Source organism: Cavia porcellus, unplaced genomic scaffold (genome assembly GCF_034190915.1).
Source record: "Cavia porcellus strain 051 isolate PalLab524CR breed Dunkin Hartley unplaced genomic scaffold, mCavPor4.1 scaffold_1, whole genome shotgun sequence".
Lineage (NCBI taxonomy): Eukaryota > Metazoa > Chordata > Mammalia > Rodentia > Caviidae > Cavia > Cavia porcellus.
The window spans coordinates 201,918,960-201,937,379 of NW_026947484.1; the positions used below are offsets into that span (position 1 = coordinate 201,918,960).

The 18,420-nt window shown below is 52.0% G+C and overlaps 1 protein-coding gene across 7 annotated transcripts; it reads left to right on the plus strand.

Annotated features, from left to right (window-relative positions):
- The first annotated feature begins 1,609 nt into the window (after nt 1-1,609).
- On the plus strand, nt 1,610-18,337 carry Fpgs (folylpolyglutamate synthase). Of its 7 annotated transcripts, none has more exons than XM_013153453.3 (15): nt 1,610-1,639; nt 9,115-9,243; nt 9,327-9,380; nt 9,461-9,525; nt 12,391-12,505; nt 12,599-12,676; nt 12,802-12,863; nt 12,965-13,067; nt 13,499-13,576; nt 13,722-13,869; nt 13,970-14,059; nt 14,670-14,820; nt 14,933-15,008; nt 16,335-16,401; nt 17,597-18,337. In XM_013153453.3, the coding sequence occupies exons 1-15, from the start codon at nt 1,619-1,621 to the stop codon at nt 17,989-17,991; spliced, it is 1,632 nt and encodes a 543-aa protein (XP_013008907.1). In that variant the 5' UTR covers nt 1,610-1,618; the 3' UTR covers nt 17,992-18,337. The 7 variants fall into 7 exon arrangements, with proteins under 7 accessions (XP_013008907.1, XP_013008906.1, XP_003470799.1 ...); XM_013153452.2 differs by lacking the exon at nt 1,610-1,639 and adding an exon at nt 1,668-1,864; XM_003470751.5 differs by lacking the exon at nt 1,610-1,639 and adding an exon at nt 7,803-8,000.
- Nucleotides 18,338-18,420: the final 83 nt, after the last annotated feature.

The following is an 18,420-nucleotide window of genomic DNA, read 5'->3' on the forward strand; positions in this document are numbered from 1 at the left end:
TCCTGCCTCAGTCCCGAGTGCTGGGATTACCGGTGTGAGCCACCATGCGTGGCTCAAATTTTTTATTTTTTGAAACAAGGTCTCACTATGCAGTTCAGGCAGCCCTTAAACTTAACTATGTAGCCCAGGCTGGCCTCAAACTCAGTGATCCTCTTGTCTCAGCCTCCCGAGTACTGGGACTATAGGCATGGGCTATCACTCCCACATTTATTTTTATCTTGAGACAGGGTCTCATTAAATTGCCTAGGCTGGGCTGGAAATTACAATCCTGCCTCTTTCACAGAGTGCTGGGATTAGAGGTGTATCCCATCATGCCTGTACCCTAACTCCTGTGTGCGTGCTGAGGAAGGAACCCCAGGTTTGACCCATGATGTATGTGGCTACACTCCCAGCGTTCATATTCTTGACCCAATAGTTCCACCTCACAGAAATTTCTTCGGAGACTCTATTCACCCCTCACTGTAGGGAGCCGTTGAAGCTGGAGATTGATCACTTTTGAAACAAAAGCAACACCACGCCTGAAAAAACAGCCCAAAACACAGTGCATAAAGCCTTGTAACTCTGAAAAGTAAAGGGGCCCAGGCCCACCAGGCAAACAAGTTGCTGGGCAGTGGGGTTAACATCCATATCTTCCAGAGTGTGTAAATAAAGGTAGTTAGGTGGTTGAGCAGTTCCTTCTCTGCTGTCAGGGGAGGGGGCTCCTCCTGACCTCAGCTTTGGTCTCCTCATCCTCTCACCATCCTTATTCCTCCCAACATCTAGGGCTGCAGCTGGTCGCCAAACCACCAATCTCTGTGGTTCCGGGTATGTTCCAGGCCAGACAGATGCAGCCTGAGTGAGTGTGCAACTAACTCCCTGGCCCAGTGGCCAGGGAAGGGGCTGTCTGGGACAACAAAGGACCAGGAGAGACCAATTGTGGGGCAGCCCAGGATCAGTGTGACTTGAGAACAGAAATCCCAAGGCAGGCAGATGTGGATGGGGGTAGGGAGTGGGGTGGCACAATTGAATCCAGCCCTCACGAATTTGAGGCAGGTAGGTGGTTCTGTTCATGTGTTTTCTCATATTTTTATTCATGTAATAAACCCTATTTATTTATTTACTGGCTTTTTGAGACAGGGTCTCGATACACAGTTCATGAAGGCTGTCCTTGAGCTCATTTTGCAGCCCGGGCTGGTCTCAAACTTTTAGCAACCCTCTTGCCTCAGCCTCCCAAGTGCTAGGATTATAGGCATACGCACCACACTTAGCCCTGCTCTTTTTATTTTTGAGACAAGGTCTCAGCTATGTAATTTAGGGTTTAAACTCACTCACTGTAGCCCAGCCTGGTTTCAAATTCATGATACTTCCGTCTTTGCCTCAGCCTGCTGAGTGCCTGAATTTCAGGTGTGCACCACCACACCCTGCTATGTGAGAAGGTAGAGAAATAAATGATAAATCCTAAATCCCACAAAAGGTTGAAGTCTCCCAGGCCCATCCCTTTCCACCCCGCCCTGTTTACCTTTGACCTCTGTCCTGTCCTGTCCCTGTCCCGTTGTTATTTAACTCCAGGGCCATTCTGAGTAGCCCTGGGGTCAGGATACCTGCCAGGCCTGGGGGAGGTCCCTGGGCTGGTCCTGGAATGGGGATGCGAACCTATCAGGTAAACCTCTTCCCCCAACTTCTGTCTCCAGTCCCAGCAGAGGAGAACAGGGAGTCCCCAGCTTCATCCCAGCAGGCAGAGCTGGCTTGGTGGAGGTGAAACCAGGGTTGAAAGGGCTCCAGGTCCCTGCCTGTGTTCTCAGTGGCTGAGAAGTGGTGGGCAGCGAGCATGCAGCGGCAAGTGCCACCCGGCTGTGCTTTGGCAGCTACCATGGCCTCCTTCCAGGTAGGAGAGCCCTGCAGTCCTGGGCAAGTCACCTGGCTCACTAAGGCTCTCACTTTTTGATTTGTTGTTTGAGACCAGGTCTTGCTTACTGTGGTTGAACTTGCCCACGCTGGCCTTGAACTCTCAGTGATCCTCCTGCCTCAGCTTCCCACAGGTGTGCGCCACTATGCAGAAGTTTCTTAGGGAGCCTGAGGGGTGTAAACATCCCTTGGGGCCTAGGGCCTGGGACTCAGGCCCAGCCTTTGGAGATTCTAAACTCCACTCCCAGGGGAACCTGGCTGAAGGTCCTGGGCCCAGCACCTCTTCAGTCAGTTACAGCACATGCTCAGAGGTGGGGACAGCTGGACAGAGGAGGACAGGGGCTCGGCAAAGTGAGGGGCCTGGACCTCAGCCAGGGGAGACCATCTCTGACTGGGAGTTGGTGGGGGCAGGTCCCTGGGGGGATCCACTTATGGGTAGAGGACTTACATGGCCCAGCCTCCTGTAGGAAGGCACCACAGGACCAGTCTCTTTGAAATGGTATCAGAGCTCCGGGTACTTCTCAGACCCCTGGATGCCTGCCTAACCTGCTGGCAGTGGAGGCAGGGTGTTCTCTGCGGTCTGGCAGGCATCCTTACCTTAGAGACTGGAGCCCTGGAGGAATAAGGGGACTTGCCCAGGGTCACTTAGTGGGTTATTTTGCAGTCAGGGCCTCCCTGGGGTCAGGGGGCAGTGGCATCTCATGGGGCCCCTCACCAGCAGCAGAGCCTCTGGCTGAAGCAAGAGCCTGTTTAAGTACAGAGCATGCTCGGTCAAACAACTCCAGTCACCTAACAAGGCCCGTGCCAGGCTAGGGCAGGGGCCAGGAATGGCCTGGGCATGGAGCCTGACCCTGTGCGTGATTAAGCCACCCTGGCTATTTGGCCTTGTCACTGCTGAGGAATGGGGCTCTGGACACAGCCTTCCTTGAAGATGCCCATGTTACAGCATCAGCGCAATGCAGATGTTTAAGTGTTATTTAGGAAAATCTAGGTTGAAAGCCAGCCTGCACTGGCCTGTAATCCCAGCACTCTGGAAGGTTCCAAGTTTCAGTCCAGTTTGGGAAACTTAACAAATTAGTGAGATCCTGTCTCAAAAAGAAATGAAAGAGCCCACACCACAAATTAAAATGCTAGCCAGGAACTTCCAACTTTGGTCTAAAGAGAGAAATCAGTAGCTGCTTGAAATCAGTCGGCCCTGGGTTGCTCCAAGTCCTTGTTCTGCTGTTTACTAGCTGGGGACCTTAGCGAGGGATTCCGCTCTGGTCCTTAGTTTCCTCTCCTGTTGATGGGGGTCCAGGCTGGCACTAGGCAGGGAAGCAGGGTGCTGGGAAGATGAGACAGCAAACTGAAGAAACAATCCCACATTTTATTGTTTATTTTGGTCCTTTGAGACAGGGTCTGGCTGTGGAACTCAGGCTGGTCTCAAACTCGTGCAGTCCTCCTGCCTCAGCCTTTTGAGTGCTGGGCTGACAGGTGCACCACCACACCTGGCAGTTGTTCTTTATTTTAGAGGAGAGGTTTTCACTTTTTCCCCATTTAATATGATGTTGGCATTCGGCTGTCAAATGTCTCCTATCAAAATGAGATGAGGCCTTCTGCACTGACTTTCTTGAGGGTTTTTATCATGAGTGGATGTTGCCACAATTGTCAAAGACCTTTGCCCACACTGGCCTCGAACTCATGGCGATCCTCCTGTCTCAGCCTCGCCAGTGTTTGGGATTACAAGTGGACAGCATAACCACCCCTGCTTCGGTTTCCTTCCTTGGTTACCTCTCAGCCCCTGTTCTGGGCTGAGTACAACCAACCTCATCGCCTCTCCCCGCAGAGCCCTGGCATCCAACCCAGGGCCCAGCACAGTGCTGGTTTCTCACCAGATGATGGTGGATGAATGAGCAGCTCCCCTTCTTTTGGGAAGGTAGGGGTAAAGTAGGGTCCTTAGCCTCCATCACTCCTCCACGCTCACCTGGGCTCCGCCCCCTTACTTTGTTTCCTGTTCTTTCATGACAATGACTTTATTCCTGTTGTCTTCCTGAGATAGACAGCAGGATGCATTTGCCTCCACAGCTGAGCCATTCCCTGGCAGGCGTATGAAGAAAGTGCCTTTGATTTTTTTTTTGTCTTTGCTTTTCTCTTATATTTTGTATGGTACTGGAGATTGAACCCAGGGCTTTCACAGACCTACATTCCCAGCCCTTTTAATAATTTTTATTTTTTAAAATCGTGACATAGGGCCTCACTTAGTCTCTAAATTATCCTAGCTGGACTTGAACTTGAGATCTTCTTGTCTCAGCCTCCCAGAGTGCTGGGATTATGGGTATGCACCTTTATACTTCTGTTTCCTTCTACAAACATCTGTGGCTTCTCTAGTATGCAGCTATTATACAAAGTAGGTGAGTGGACAGTAAAGGAAACACAGATGGCTTTTAAATATAAGAAACAGTAAGTTGGGTTAGTTTAAGCCTAGCTTTGGGGAGGCTGAGGCAGGAGGATCACTGGGAGTTTGAAGCCAGTTTAGACTCCATAGTGAGTTTAAGGCCAGCCTGAGCTTTAGTGGGACCTCATCTCAAGAACAAAATGAAGGGGCTGGGGATTTAGCTCAGCGGCATAAGTACCTGCCTTGCAAGCAGGCAGTTGTGAGTTCGATCCCTGGTACTGATAAAAATGAAAAAAAGACAAAAAAAAAAAAAAAAAAAAAAAAAGAACAAAATGAAACAAAGCAAAGCAAAACAAGGGAAAGAAAGTACTCTGCCTCCTTTATAGTAACAGCCCTGAGAACCCACCGTTCATGGGCAGCCCAGCCTGGGTGGGAGGCACAGAGGAAATGCTGGCCTCGCCCTATGGGAAGGGAGAAGCTGGGACCACATTTCTTAGGAGCAGTGTGAAAACTAGCATAAAAATGTCGAATGCCACTTGCCTTTGACCCACAGTTGTACTTCTTGGAATTGTTTCTCAGACTGTGCTCACATTGGGAGAAATGATCAGTAAAATATCACTAGGCACAGCACTGCTTGTGATGGCAGAAGACTAGAAACCACCTAAACATCCTTTGCCGGGAGACCGGCCCAATACACAATAGTAGTTCCATGCTATGGAGCACCATGCAGCCTCAAAAAAACCAAAGTGTGGCACAGTGCTGTGAATCTGTCAACCTAGCACTCGGGAGGCTGAGGCAGGAAGACTGCAGATTCATGGCTATCCTGGACAATTTAACAACTTCCCATCTTAAAAAGAGAAACACAAAAGGAAGTCAGCTTAGTTGGTACCACAAAAGAAAAAAAATGCCAGTGGGTCAGCTCATGGTTCATGGTGAGGTTCTGGGTATAAAGGGCTGTAGAGGTTTTTGGCTGTGCTTGGTGGTAGAGCTCTTACCTAGAATGTATGAGGCCCTAGTTTGGATCCTCAACTCCATAGAAGAAAGCCAAAAATAGGGGCTGTGTGTGGTGGTGCATACCTGCATTCCAGCACTCTGGAAGGCTGAGACAGGAGAGTAACTTGGTGAGACTCTGTCTGAAAAAACAAAAGGACTGCAGTGTAGCTAGCTCAGTTTAAGGCCTTGAGTTCAGACCTCAGCACCACCCAAAAGTTATACAGAGAAAGTACAACACAGGCTCACTATCTATCCATGTCTTGCCATCTGTGAGTATGAAAAGGAAATAGAGCCCCAGGACTAGGCAGCCATTAAAGACCTTGATCTTGGGGGGGGGGCACGACTGGGGATTTAGCTCAGCAGCAGAGCACCTGTGTAACAGAGCACCAGGTCGTGAGTTCAATTCCCAGTACAAAAAAACAAAACAAAAACAGAATTAAACATTAAAAAAAAAAAAATAAAGACCTTGAACTCGTGGCACCCTCAGAGGGCAGGGTGGAGGCTGGGAGTAAGGACTGGGGCCAGAGTTCAGATGCTGATTTTGTGAGCTGTGCACATTGCTTTACTCCTCTGTGCCTCAGCAGCGCCCTTACCTGTAATGCGGGATGGTGACAATACTGATACCATATCATACGGTCCCTGTGAGGACAGAGTGAGCAACTGCCCAAGAGTGCACAGCACATTCCTGTCTGCAGAGAGGATGCTACCTGAGTTTCCTAAGTGAATGTCTAGAAGGTCCTTTTTGGTTTTTTGAATCAGGGTCTCCCTATGTAGCCTAGACTGGTCTCAAACTCAAGTTGATCTTCCTGCCTCAGCCTCACGAGTGCTAGGATTACCGATGTGTAGCCACCGTACTCGGTTTAACATAGCTGAGTAACAAAGTTAAGATGCAGAAAATACTGTTACTTGAAATTAACTTGATGGGGTTGGGGACTTGGCTCAGCGGCATAAGCTCCTGCCTTGCAAGCAGGCAGTCGTGAGTTCAATCCCTGGTACCAATTTAAAAAAAAAAATTAACTTGATAGCTGTCTAGCTGAGTCTGTGATTCCGCCAGTGTAGAAAATGACAGCACAGGGGCTGGGGATTTAGCTCAGCGGCATAAGCACCTGCCTTGCAAGCAGGCGGTCATGAGTTTGATCCCCGGTACTGATAAAAAGTTTTTTTTATTTTTTTTACCGATAAAAAGTTAAAAAAAAAATGTCAGCACAGGGCCAGGGGTTTAGCTCAGGGGCATAAGCGCTTGCTGGGCAAGCACAAGTTGTGAGTTTCATCCCTGATACCAAAAGAAAAAAAAAAGAAAATGACAGGACGCACACTCAGATTACCCATGAAGGAAGTGTGTGTGTGTAGAACTGGTGAGTAAACAAAAGACAAAGACATCCAAAGCTTCTTCACAATCATGTATGCAGCTATTACATGATATGCACTTGTATGGGCATAGAAAGTCGGAACAGTTAAAAAAATGGAAACCAAGAGATGAAAACATCTATCATCTATGGGAGCCAGTTCAGGGCACTCACCAATGTGCAAATGGCAGAATTCCACTAGGGACAGTTGTTTATTTAGAAATCAAACTACTTAATATTTTCTTGGCATTTTTTATATTTTAGAGATAGGGTCTCACTATGGACACCTGGCTGGCCTAGAACTCCAAAGTCTCCCGCAGCAGCCTCCCTAGTGCTGACATTACAGGCCTGTGCCCTGCGCCCAGCTCTTCAGACAACCTCAGACTTGCCAGTGCAGGGAAGAGAAAGAGCAGTATTGAAACCGCGTTAGTTTTCTGTGGGTTTTTCCCTACCAGGCTTACAGTACCTCTGTCTTACTTTGGGGCCTCTACTGTCACAAAGATTTCTCTGGGCTCCCTTTTCACGCTAGCCCAAATGGAACCCCACTGGTAGGAAACAGACCGTTCTGGTCCCCAAGGTGACCTCAGATCTATTGACCACACAGCAGCAACCCCAGGGAGCTTCCAAAGTGCCACTGTGGTCATGGTTTTCCTCCACAAAGCGTTGTTAATGTCAGCCACATTTAATCCAGATTCCTTCCGGGCTACAGGGCCTGCTGCAGCCAGCATCCTTGCGGTAGAGAGCAGCCAGGTGGAATCAGTTCCCGGAGTGCCCACTTCTCTCTGGGCATTCATTGTTTTCCTCTCTTAGTTTAGAAGTTTCCTCCCTCAGGTTGGAAGCTTCTGGTGGCACCCCACAAGTCTCAGCTGCGATGTCGCCACCTCCTTAAGCCAGCCAGCTCAGTCATGCTATCCTGGCTCAGGCTAGTTCAGGCCTGACGGATGCTGACTACGCTCGGCTATTTTTGAACAGACATCAGGTTTGCAGGGAGGATGGCGACGGAAAGAGAGTGCGTGTCCTTTTAAAAGCGAGTAGTTCCCAAAAGCGCGCCCCCTACTAGTGGGGCGGTACCGTATGGCTGCCCCGCTACGTGCCCCTCACAAAGATGGGCCCCAGGAAGGCGCCGGCTCTGATTGGTGCGATGAGTGTGTCCCGGGCGGCGCTGGTTGGTGGAGGGCAGGGGCGTGCCGAGATAGGGGCGGGGCCCAGGGAGGCGGGGCTAGCGGGCACCACCCTCCGGCCGAGCTCCCCGCCGCCTAGGGAGTATGTCGAAGGCTCGGAGCCACCTGCGCGCTGCCCTGTCCCTGGTAGCTGTTTCTATGCGCGGTGCAAAGACCGAGGTCTCCGGGCGGCGGGGGCTGAGCGCGTGCCCAGCACCGCGGGAGCCAGGCATGGAGTATCAGGTACTCATGGGGCGGCCGGCGGTTGTGCGCGACACGTGGGGCGGGCCTGGGCGCACAGCATCCGGGCTCCACCAGCTCTAGGGGGAACCTGGAGACTCGGACCAGAGAATGAGGCGAGGGGGAACATCCTGGAGACAGAGGGTGGGGACAGAGATTAGGAAGTTGGGCCCGGAATCAGGCTGTTGTGACCCGCACTGGTGATAGGAGACTCGAGAAAGATCCAGACTCGGTGACCACGGAGAGTGCTCCCAGCAGTGCGCGGCTGAGAGAAGAGAGGAAGGAATTCGGAGTTCACGCTCCAGAGATCTGGGGATATAGATCTGGGGTGGAGCCCGCCCCAGCTTTCAGAGGACTAAGGATCTGAATGCCTGGGATTGAGGAGTGGGCCGGAGTCTGGAGAACAGAGGTCTGCCGCTGCTGTGCCAGGCGCCAGTCGCTAGAGGCCAGAGCCTACTACCAGCCAGGCAGGTGTCCCCAGTTCGAGGGGCATGGGGATTAGGACTTCCAACCACCCGAGAGGCCCTGAGGGCCAGCGAAATGGGGCCCATGTCCTAGGCGAAGCAAGCCCTTCACTCTCGCCAGCCCAGCTGGCGTCTCCTGAGGCTGTATCCACCAGCCTCTTCTGGCTGGCAGTCCTGGGCACACAGTCCTCCCTCTGAGCTTCCACCTCTTCCTCTCTTTACTTCAATCAACTGTTCTCCACGAGGTCAGAATGTGGAACCCCTGATTGTGAGGCTTGGGTATGACAGCCCCCCTGGATCCCACAATTCTAAGTGTTCAGCTTTCCATGGTTCTGGTCCAAGCCAGTCAGGGCCTGGCATGTTGGTGGAGGGAATGAGGGCAAAGACTCAGGGAGTACAGCCAGAGGCCCGAGCCAGAAGCAGCACTAACTTGCTTAGTTCTGCCACCTCCTTGCCTGGCACTCCTGGGGTGGGGCTGAACTGCTCCCAGCTCCTATCCTTATCAGAGCTGGAAAGATGCCATGCTCCCTCCCCAGTGCTCACCCTGCAGGTTATGCATCAGGGCTGCAATAGCAGGCCTGGTGGGCTAGCCTGGCCCCTGGTGTGCTGAGTGCCTCCGGCCCTGAGCTAACTGGCCACTCTGGTGTTTGCAGGATGCTGTACGCAAGCTCAACACCCTGCAGACCAACGCCAGCTACCTGGAGCAGGCGAAGCAGCAGAGAGGGGACCCCCAGAAACAGATGGAAGCCATGGAGCTGTTCCTTGCAAGGAGTGGGGTGCAGGTAAGAAAGGGAGGGGCCGCGACTCCCCACATCTTCGTCTGTCTGAGTCTTGTGCCTGAACTGGGTTTGTCTCTCTGTCCCAGGTGGAGGATTTGGACCAGCTGAACATCATTCATGTCACTGGGACTAAGGGGAAGGTGAGGGGCAGGACCAGGGCTCAGGTCCACTGGGTGGGCTGAAGGGTAGGACCTGCCCACACTGTGCCTTTCCCCTACAGGGTTCCACCTGTGCCTTCACTGAGCGCATCCTGCGGAATTATGGCCTGAAGACTGGATTCTTTAGGTACTGAGTTAGTTGGTGGGGGGATGTGTTCTGAGCTCTCTGGGGAACTGTGACCTGAGGCCATTCCAAGAAGCCAGCCATGTGACTCTCTGCAGAGTTTATTCACTCAACAAACATACCTGCCCAAGTTGATAGCAGTCCTTAGTTTTCAAAACAAAAAAGTACTGCAATGGTGACTGTAACATGAGTGTATAACCTAAATATGTGGTTGGAATAGTCAGATGTCTTTTTATTAATTTAGATTCCAGATATAATATTTAAGCTCCACAGACATGTTACCAGTTAGAATGCTCTTTGTTGTAAAGAGCAGAAACCTGGCTTTTCAGGGCTTAAAAGTGAAGGTAAAGCCTGGTATGGTGGTGTGTACCTTTAATCCCAGCACTGAGGCTGAGGCAGGAGGATTGCTGTGAGTTCAAGGCCAGTTTGAGCCACAAGACCCTGTCTCAAAAAAATAATAAAAAAAGATAAAAGTAATTTGTGGTGCTCATTGCAAGGTCTCCAGGGGGAGCCTGCAGAGTTCTGCCAGCCTTAGTTAAGGCTCTGCTGGTCACTTTAAAGCCAAGGGATCAACCTGATGGTTGTTTCCGCTGGATTTACTCCTTAATGTTGGAACATTAAGATTTTTTTTTGTTTTTTGAGACAGGATCTCACTATGTAGTGTAGGCTGGCCTTGAAGTCACTTTGATTTTCCTGCCTCAGCCTCCAAAGTGCTGGGATTACAGGCATGTGCCACCACACCTGGCAGGAGTATTTAAGATTGTTGGCTTTTTTTTTTTTTTGGTACCGGGGATCGAACTCATGACTGTGCACTTGCATGGCAGGTACTTATGCCACTGTGCTAAATCCCCAGTGCCCCTCCCCCCCCTTTTTTTGAGGCAAGATTTTGCTGTGCAGTTCAGGCTGGCCTTGAATTCACTTTGCAGCCCAGGCTGACCTTGAATTTGAAGCAATCCTTCTATCTTTGCCTCCTGAGTGCTGGAATTACAGGCGTGTGCCACCTCACCCTGCTAAACTCAGCCCTAAACTACATCCCAACCCTTTTTTTTGTGGAACTGTAACTCCAACTTGGGACCTGGTGCTTGCCAGGCAGGCACTGTGCTGCTGAACTACACTCCCAGCCCCTCCAACCCTTGTTGAACATGAAAAGAGATTTTTCTTTTCTTTTATTTATTTATTTTTTGGTGTTTTTTGTTTTTATTGGTACCAGGGATCGAACTCACGACTGCCAGCTTGCAAGGCAGGCGCTTATGCCGCTGAGCTAAACCCCCAGCCCCTGAAAGAGTTTTTTCTTAAACAGCGTGTGGTCACATCGCTAAATTGCCCATGCTGGGCTTGAATTTGTGATCCTCTTACCTCAGCCTCCTAAAGTGCTGGGATTGCAGGCATGCGTGTCCACATCCGGCTTTTCAAAGATTTTTTGACAATGCAGAAGTGAGGAGCAAGGGGCTGGGGATTTAGCTCAGCGGCCTAAGCACCTGCCTTGCAAGCAGGCGGTCATGAGTTGGATCCCTGGTACCAATAAAAAATTAAAAAAAAAAAAAGAAGTGAGGCGCAAACCCCAGGCCTCATACATGCGTGGCAAGTGCCCTACCTCTGGGCCGCATCACCGGTCTGTATTTCACTAGGTGGATTAGCCCAGCTCTGTAAGCATCCAAAACCACCTCGGAACATCTCAAGCCAGTGCATTTTACCCCAGTAGTTCTTTAAGATAAACCAAGAGAAGGAGTCCATAAGGGAGGATCTTCAAGGATTCAAATCTAGCCTTGTGCTGCTTAATGGCATTCTGAGAAATGTGTCCTTATGTGATTTTTCTTTTTCTTTTTTAATCTGGGAGCAACCTCATGACCTCATGCTTTCCAGGCACACTCTTGAGTCATTGAGCTAAATCCCTGGCCCCATTTATGTGATTTTGTTGTGTGACTAGCCCAGAAGAAGCTGATGTACCCACAGATGTCTATGATGTCACTAGGTGGCATAATTTTACAGGACCACTGTCACACACGTGATCTGTCACTGACTGAAAGATTATTATGTGCCCGGTGTGGTGGCCCATGCCTGTCATCCCAGCACTCAGGAGGCTGAGGCAGGAGGATTGCCAAGAGTTTGAGGCCAGCCTGGGCTCCATAGAATTCAAGGCTAGCCTGAACTACACAGCGAGACCCTGTCTCAAATTCATGACTCTAAAACAATAATCTGTCTTTTAAAACAATTTATTTGTAAAATATCCTACTTGCTGACTTGGGCACGTGTGGCCTTATGTCCAGCCCAGGGATTTGGTTTGAATCAGCACGAGGGACTTTTATCTTAAGGACTGAAAGACAGGTGGGCATTGTGGGTGGATGTTAGCAGAGTAACTAACACTATGGTAGGAAAAGCAGGGAGCTCTTGGAGATCAAGAACATGCTGTTTAATTTAATTTCAGGGCTGAGAGTCTTTCCTCCTTTTTGGAGGAGAGTTTCTGGGTTTGTTCTATTTTTTTTTTTTTTTTTTCTGCTTCCTAGGTACCATGATAGGTTTGTTCTATTTTTTTTTTGAGACAGGGTCTCACTACATAGTTTAGGCTGGTCTTGAACTCAGTATGTAAGTGATCCTCCTGCCTCAGCCTCCTGAATGCTAGGATTACAGGTGTGCACCACCACACCTGGCTAGGAGGGAGTTTCTTAGTCAAGACCTGCACATTGAGGAGGTACGAGCCAGGTGATGCAGGGAAGGCAGGCAAGACTCAGAGGCCAGTGGCACCCCTGCTCATTCTGTGGGTCCAATAAGACAGGGTAGAGGATCTCTCTTGATGGTTCAGGGAACCTCAGGAGGGATTTCAGCAGGGGCTCTGGGTGGGAGTCCTGACGACCCCAGGTCTCCCGGCAGCTCTCCCCACCTGGTGCAGGTGCGTGAGCGGATCCGTATCAACGGGCAGCCTATCAGCCGTGAGCTTTTCACCACGCACTTCTGGCGCCTTTATCACCGGCTGGAGGAGACCCAGGTGTGTGTGCTGCAGGCTGGTGGGTGGGGCGGGGAGGGCTGCTGCAGGCACCAGTCCAGGGGCTTCCAGCCCTGATGTGCTCCCGTGTCACAGGATGACAGCTGTGTGTCCATGCCCGCCTATTTCCGCTTCCTCACGCTCATGGCCTTCCACGTCTTCCTCCAAGAGAAGGTGCATAGCATACCCACTCCCCACCCTGCCTCTTGGGATGGCAGCTCAGAAGCCAGGGGGCTCCCACTCCTGGATGGCACCCAGGCATCCATCCCTTCCCCGCTATGCCATCTGGTTTCTTGCAGGTGGACCTGGCGGTGGTAGAAGTTGGTATAGGTGGGGCTTATGACTCCACCAACATCATCAGGTCAGTGCAGCTGCCTGGGGACAGGGAGGGAGCAGGCGCCTGGCTTGACCTGCTGCCTGGTGGTTCAAGGTGAGGACACCGTGGTCTTCTGTCATCTACAGGAAGCCTGTAGTGTGCGGAGTGTCTTCTCTTGGCATGGACCACACCAGCCTTCTAGGGGACACAGTGGAAAAGATTGCATGGCAGAAAGGAGGCATCTTTAAGGTGACCGAGCAGGCTGGGGAAGGGAGGGAACAGGAGGCCTTATGTGGGGGCAGAGCCATTTTTGTGCTCAGGATGAGGTCCTGAAGTCCTGGCCATCAGCCTAGCCAAAGTTCTTTTTGGTTTGATTTGATTTTGCTCTTGTTCTCTGAGACAGTCTTGCTAAGTAATTCAGGCTAACCTTGAACTCACGGTGATCCTTCTGCCTCAGCCTCATCAGTGCTGGATGACAGGCATGTACCACTGTGTGTGGCCCAGTCTGGGTTCCTGTCTTTGCTTTACACTGTGGTTGCAGCAAAGTTGAATCTCTCTCTGGCCTCACTGAAACATTACCAGTGAGAAGCTAAGGGACAGTCTAGACCCAGGCTTGTGGGAGAGGGGAGAGTGGAGATCCTCTCGCTGCCCTGGTCTCACCCTTCCTGGCCTGCCCACAGCCTGGCATCCCTGCCTTTACGGTGCAGCAGCTGGAAGGTCCCCTGGCAGTGCTGAGGGAGCGCGCCCAGCAGATTTCAGTGAGTCTCCTTGAACGGGTGGAAAGCCCATCTCGGTTCTGGAACCAGGGCACAGTAGGCTCTGGTGGGTAGGCAGTGATGGGAGGGTCCCTTGGCCAAGGTGGCAGTGGCAGTTCAGCAGAGAGCCGCTGTCCACTGTCCCCAGTGCCCCCTTTACCTATGCCCACCTCTGGAAGCCCTGGAGGAAGGGGGGCCACCGCTGATGCTGGGCCTGGAGGGCGAGCACCAGAGGTCCAACGCAGCCCTGGCTCTGCAGCTGGCCAACTGCTGGCTGCAACGGCAGGAGCACCGGGGTGAGTGGCCACTGGGGGTAGCCGGGGGGCTACAGGCAGGCAGTGTGTGGGAAGCCTGCTTGGGGAGGGCCCTGAGCACACTGTGCCTTGCCCCCCACAGACCTTGGGGAACTGAAGACATCGGGGCTAAGTATCCCCTTGCAGCTGCCTCTGGCCCCCGTGTTCCAGCCCACAGCTCACATGCGGCATGGTGAGTAGGACCTGCCCAGCCGGGACGCCCCTTCCTCTCCAGGGTTTCCTGAGGGGGACATGGGGGTGATTCAGAGTGGTAGCTAAGGGTCACCACACCTCCCTGGCCTTGACTTCCGGAATCTGTTCATGCCTGGTTCCCCCTGTACCAGATGAGATGATGGTGGGACCCATGGCCAGGGTCTGCTGCAAGGTGCCTGCAGGATGGGTGGTGTAGGCCCCAGCTGTGAGCACAGCCATTCCTGCCAGTGTCACTAGAGGTCATGACTCTGCCGCGTGTTTCTTACTCTCTCCAGCCCCACACATAGTAGGTGCTGGTGCCGTGAGAACCTTCAGCAGATGATTTCTTGGTGCCCACTGTGTGCCAGGCTGCTGTCAGAGCAGCTGTGACTCAGGGCTCTGGAGCTGTCACATGGGATGGCATATGCCAACAGCCCCCTCTCAGGGTGGCCTGGCAGATTTCACAGATAAGGTAGCCTCAGCTCTGATCTGATCCAGATCAGCTTCAGTTGCAGTGATGGGTGGCCTGGTGGCCAGCAGGCTCTGGATTTGTGCAGGGTGGAGGGCTGGGCCACAGAGAGTCCCCCAGCACTGCCTTGCCTGCTCCCTAGGGCTTCAGGACACGGAGTGGCTGGGCCGGACTCAGGTGCTGCGGCGAGGGGCCCTCACTTGGTACCTGGATGGTGCTCATACCAGCAGCAGTATGCAGGCCTGTGTGCGCTGGTTCCGCCAGGCGCTGCAGCGCCACCAGAGGTCCCTGAGGTGTGCATCACACGGGGGTGGAGTCCTCTGGGAGGGACTGGGTCTACCGGGAGGGGCCTGAGTGGTGGAAACGGCAGCGTCCCCTGACCCTCTTGCTTGTCCCCTGGTGCAGTGGGCCTGAGGTCCGGGTGTTGCTCTTCAATTCCACTGGGGACAGAGACTCTGCGGCCCTGCTAAAGCTGTTACAGGTGAGGCCTCAGCCCGGCAGGGAGTTGGCCTGGCAGCCCTGCTCCTGGCTGTGTGGCTCCCAGCTGGTGCCTGACTCCCCCTCTCTGAATGGGGCGGGGAGGGGTAGGTGTAAGGCAGCAGGCACTTGGGGCAGCCTGGTCCTCTTTTGGCCGTGGCCACATTCTCAGGTTAGGGAGGACAGCGTGGCAGGTAAAGGTGTGGGTTCTAGGCCCACGTGGCCTGTGCTGTTAGCCACTGGTCCACGAGGGACAGGAGATGGGTTTTTTTTTTCTTTTTTTGTCTTTTTCGTTTTTATCGGTACCAGGGATTGAACTCACGACTGCCTGCTTGCAAGGCAGGCACTTATGCCGCTGAGCTAAATCCCCAGCCCCGGGCTTTTTTTTTCTTTAAAAGAGGATAAAACCAAGGAAAATAAAACGGAATAAAACAGATTTTAAAAAACCAGTATAGTTGATGCAGGACTTCAAAACCTTGCAAAATCAACAATAGTTACTATAATGCCTTTGGTTGTCTTCAAAATAGCTGCAGACACCTCCATACATAGTAAAAATAGAACAGAACAGAATAGAATAGAAACAATAAAAACAAAACAGTGAATGCACTAAAGGACTTCAAAATAAGCCAATAGTAAATCCAAAATTGCTACCATAGTATGTCTAGCCATCTTTTGAATAGCATCAGTCATGCCATCAGAGTTAACATAATCAAACAAAACAAAAGAGAATAAAACTCAACCCAAGAAAACAATGAAAATGATATGGTTTCCATGTGGGTGTCACCTCCTGGGTCTCTCATGCCACAGTCCACGAGTGACGCTGACTCACGGAGAGGCTTGCCATGGCCTTTCCCTAGCCGTGGCTTGCTGCCCCATGAGAGTGGCTGCCCCTGGGGGTACCTGTGTCGAGAGGAGTCCCAGAGCTTTAAGGCATAGAAGCCCTTTACAGAGTGGGGAAACTGAGGCTGCTGTATGTAGGCTGGAGAGTGGATGTAGCTCCTGGGGATCATTTCCATTTCATAGACCAGGAAGCTGAGGCTGTTCATACCAGAACCTGACCCTGTGCTAAGCCCTTTTTTCCTCCAGTATGGATTTGGGGGTCACCCTCTGCTGGGCAACCTTAAGTGAGTGTACCCCAACCCCCAGCCTTCTGTCCCCCGTCTGTGAAAACTGCATCTTTGCTACCGGGACACAGGGCAGGCAGGGTACATTGAGGTGGGGGTGGGGGCTACACTATTGCTCTAGTCCAGGGAGGGAACCGTGGGGTGTTTAGAAGGCAGGGTGGGGGGCATCTTGTGAGGCTCCTGACCCCAAGTCCTTGGCCTTCCAGCCTTGCCAGTTTGACTATGCTGTCTTCTGCCCCAACCTCACAGAAGTGTCATCCTCAGGCAATGCAGGTGAGGCGGGACAGGCGTGGCCTCTGGGGGTTTCCAGGGGGCTGAGGGGCCTGAGGTGGGTGCTCTGTGGTGATGGGATAGGGAAGTGGGGACTTCCAAACTGGAGCTCTGGCCTAGGATGCTGATTGGTTTTATTGTATAAATACCCTTCTGTACATGTTGAATTTTCTACTAGGAAGGTGCAGTAGTGAAAAAGGATTTTAAAAAATGGTTTTTTTTATCGGTACCAGGGATCGAACTCATGACTGCCTGCTTGCAAGGCAGGCGCTTCCGCCGCTGAGCTAAACTCCCAGCCCCTAAAAAATGGTTATTGAAATCAATTTTGTGAGATTCGGCCAGCATTTACTTTAAATGAAATAGAGTTGATATAGTAAGGTATGCCTGTAATCCCAGCGCTTTGGGAGGCTGAGGCAAGAGGATCACAAGTTTGACCCAAGCCTGGGTAGCTAGTGACCTAGCAAGACCCTAACTCAAAATAAAAAATAAGAAAGCTGGGGATGTAGCTCTCTTAATGCAAAGACCTGGATTAAATTCTTACTACTAAAAAGAAAAAAAGACAAGTGGAGTGGAATGGAAAATACCAGTGTGCATACTACAGAGTAAGGGTAGATGCTGTTTGCTGATGATTCTGTTCCAGAATATATATGTATGTGATGAGTTGTAATGTAAAATTTATGCCATGCATCATATCAAAAGAAAAAAAGTTTATAGTGTTAAAAGTACAGATCTCCAGTCCCCACATCAGGTATCTGGGCAGAGCTGTGGAATGAGTATTTACTTGTGGTGGTTTTTGTGAGACAGGGTCTCACCATGTATGTAGTTCAGGCTGGCCTTGATCTCATGACATGGTCCAGGCTGGACTTGCACTTGGGGCGATCTCCTGCCTCAGCCTCCTGAGTGCTGGGATTACAGCCGGCCCTCAGGAGCACAAGTCTCTGAGTGAAAGCCTTATATGAACCAGCCCCCCAGGAATAATAAGACCACCTGGATACCCAGCTCACAGCTGAGGACAGTGTGGTCTGGCTGTGCTTCCCAGACCTTGGGCAACAGTTAAACTTGTCTGAGCCTCAGTTTTCTCCTTGTGTCCACTGTGGGGACTTGGGAGAGAGGCTGTTGGCACTGGTGTGGAAAGGCCCAGTGAGCAGCCCTTTTCCTTGCTTGTCCCCTGCCCCTGTGGTTGACCCACCCATTGCAGACCAGCAGAACTTCATGGTGACGCTGGACCAGGTGCTGATCCGCTGCTTGGAGCACCAGCAGCACTGGAGCCGCCTGGACGAGCAGGAGGCCAGCTCCACCCTCCAGAGCCCCCCGCAGCCTGGTGGGCCTGCGCCCCTGCTGCTGACGCCCCACCCCTGCAGTGCCAGCTCCCTCGTCTTCAGTTGTGTCTCACATGCCCTACAGTGGATCACCCAAGGCCGGGACCCTATCTTCCAGCCACCCAGCCCCTTAAGGGGCCTCCTTGCCCACCCCACGGCCAGCAGCGGGGCCAGCGTCCTCCAGGAGGCTGGCGCCATTCACGTGCTGGTCACTGGCAGCCTGCACTTGGTGGGCAGCGTCCTTAAGCTGCTGGAGCCCTCCTTGTCCCAGTAGCCGAGGCCACAGGTGGGGTGGGAGGTGGCAGCCCCCGTACCCTCCCTGCCTTCTCACTGTGAACTCATGCCAGGTGCCTTTTGGTTTGTACTTCTGAGTCTGCCAGGCTGGGTCACGGACTGGGGTAGAAGAGGGCGCCACCTCTGAGCCCTGTGCCTTGGCCTTGCCTTCCTCCCAGCTCAGACAGTGGGCGCTTCCTACCTGACTGGGCTCAGGGTCCTGCCATGTGCTGGTGATAGATTTCCTCTTCCCAGTGCCTTCTGGGAAAAGAGGCTCCTGCTTGGGGCACCCTGGGGACTGCATAGCTGCAGTGAATTAAAGCCTTTTAATTTTATTTTTAAAGAAATGGCAAAACCTTTGATTGATCTTCATCTCTTTGCCCTCAATCAGACAGTGAGGGTTTGGGGGTACAGGAAGTCTGGGAACTAG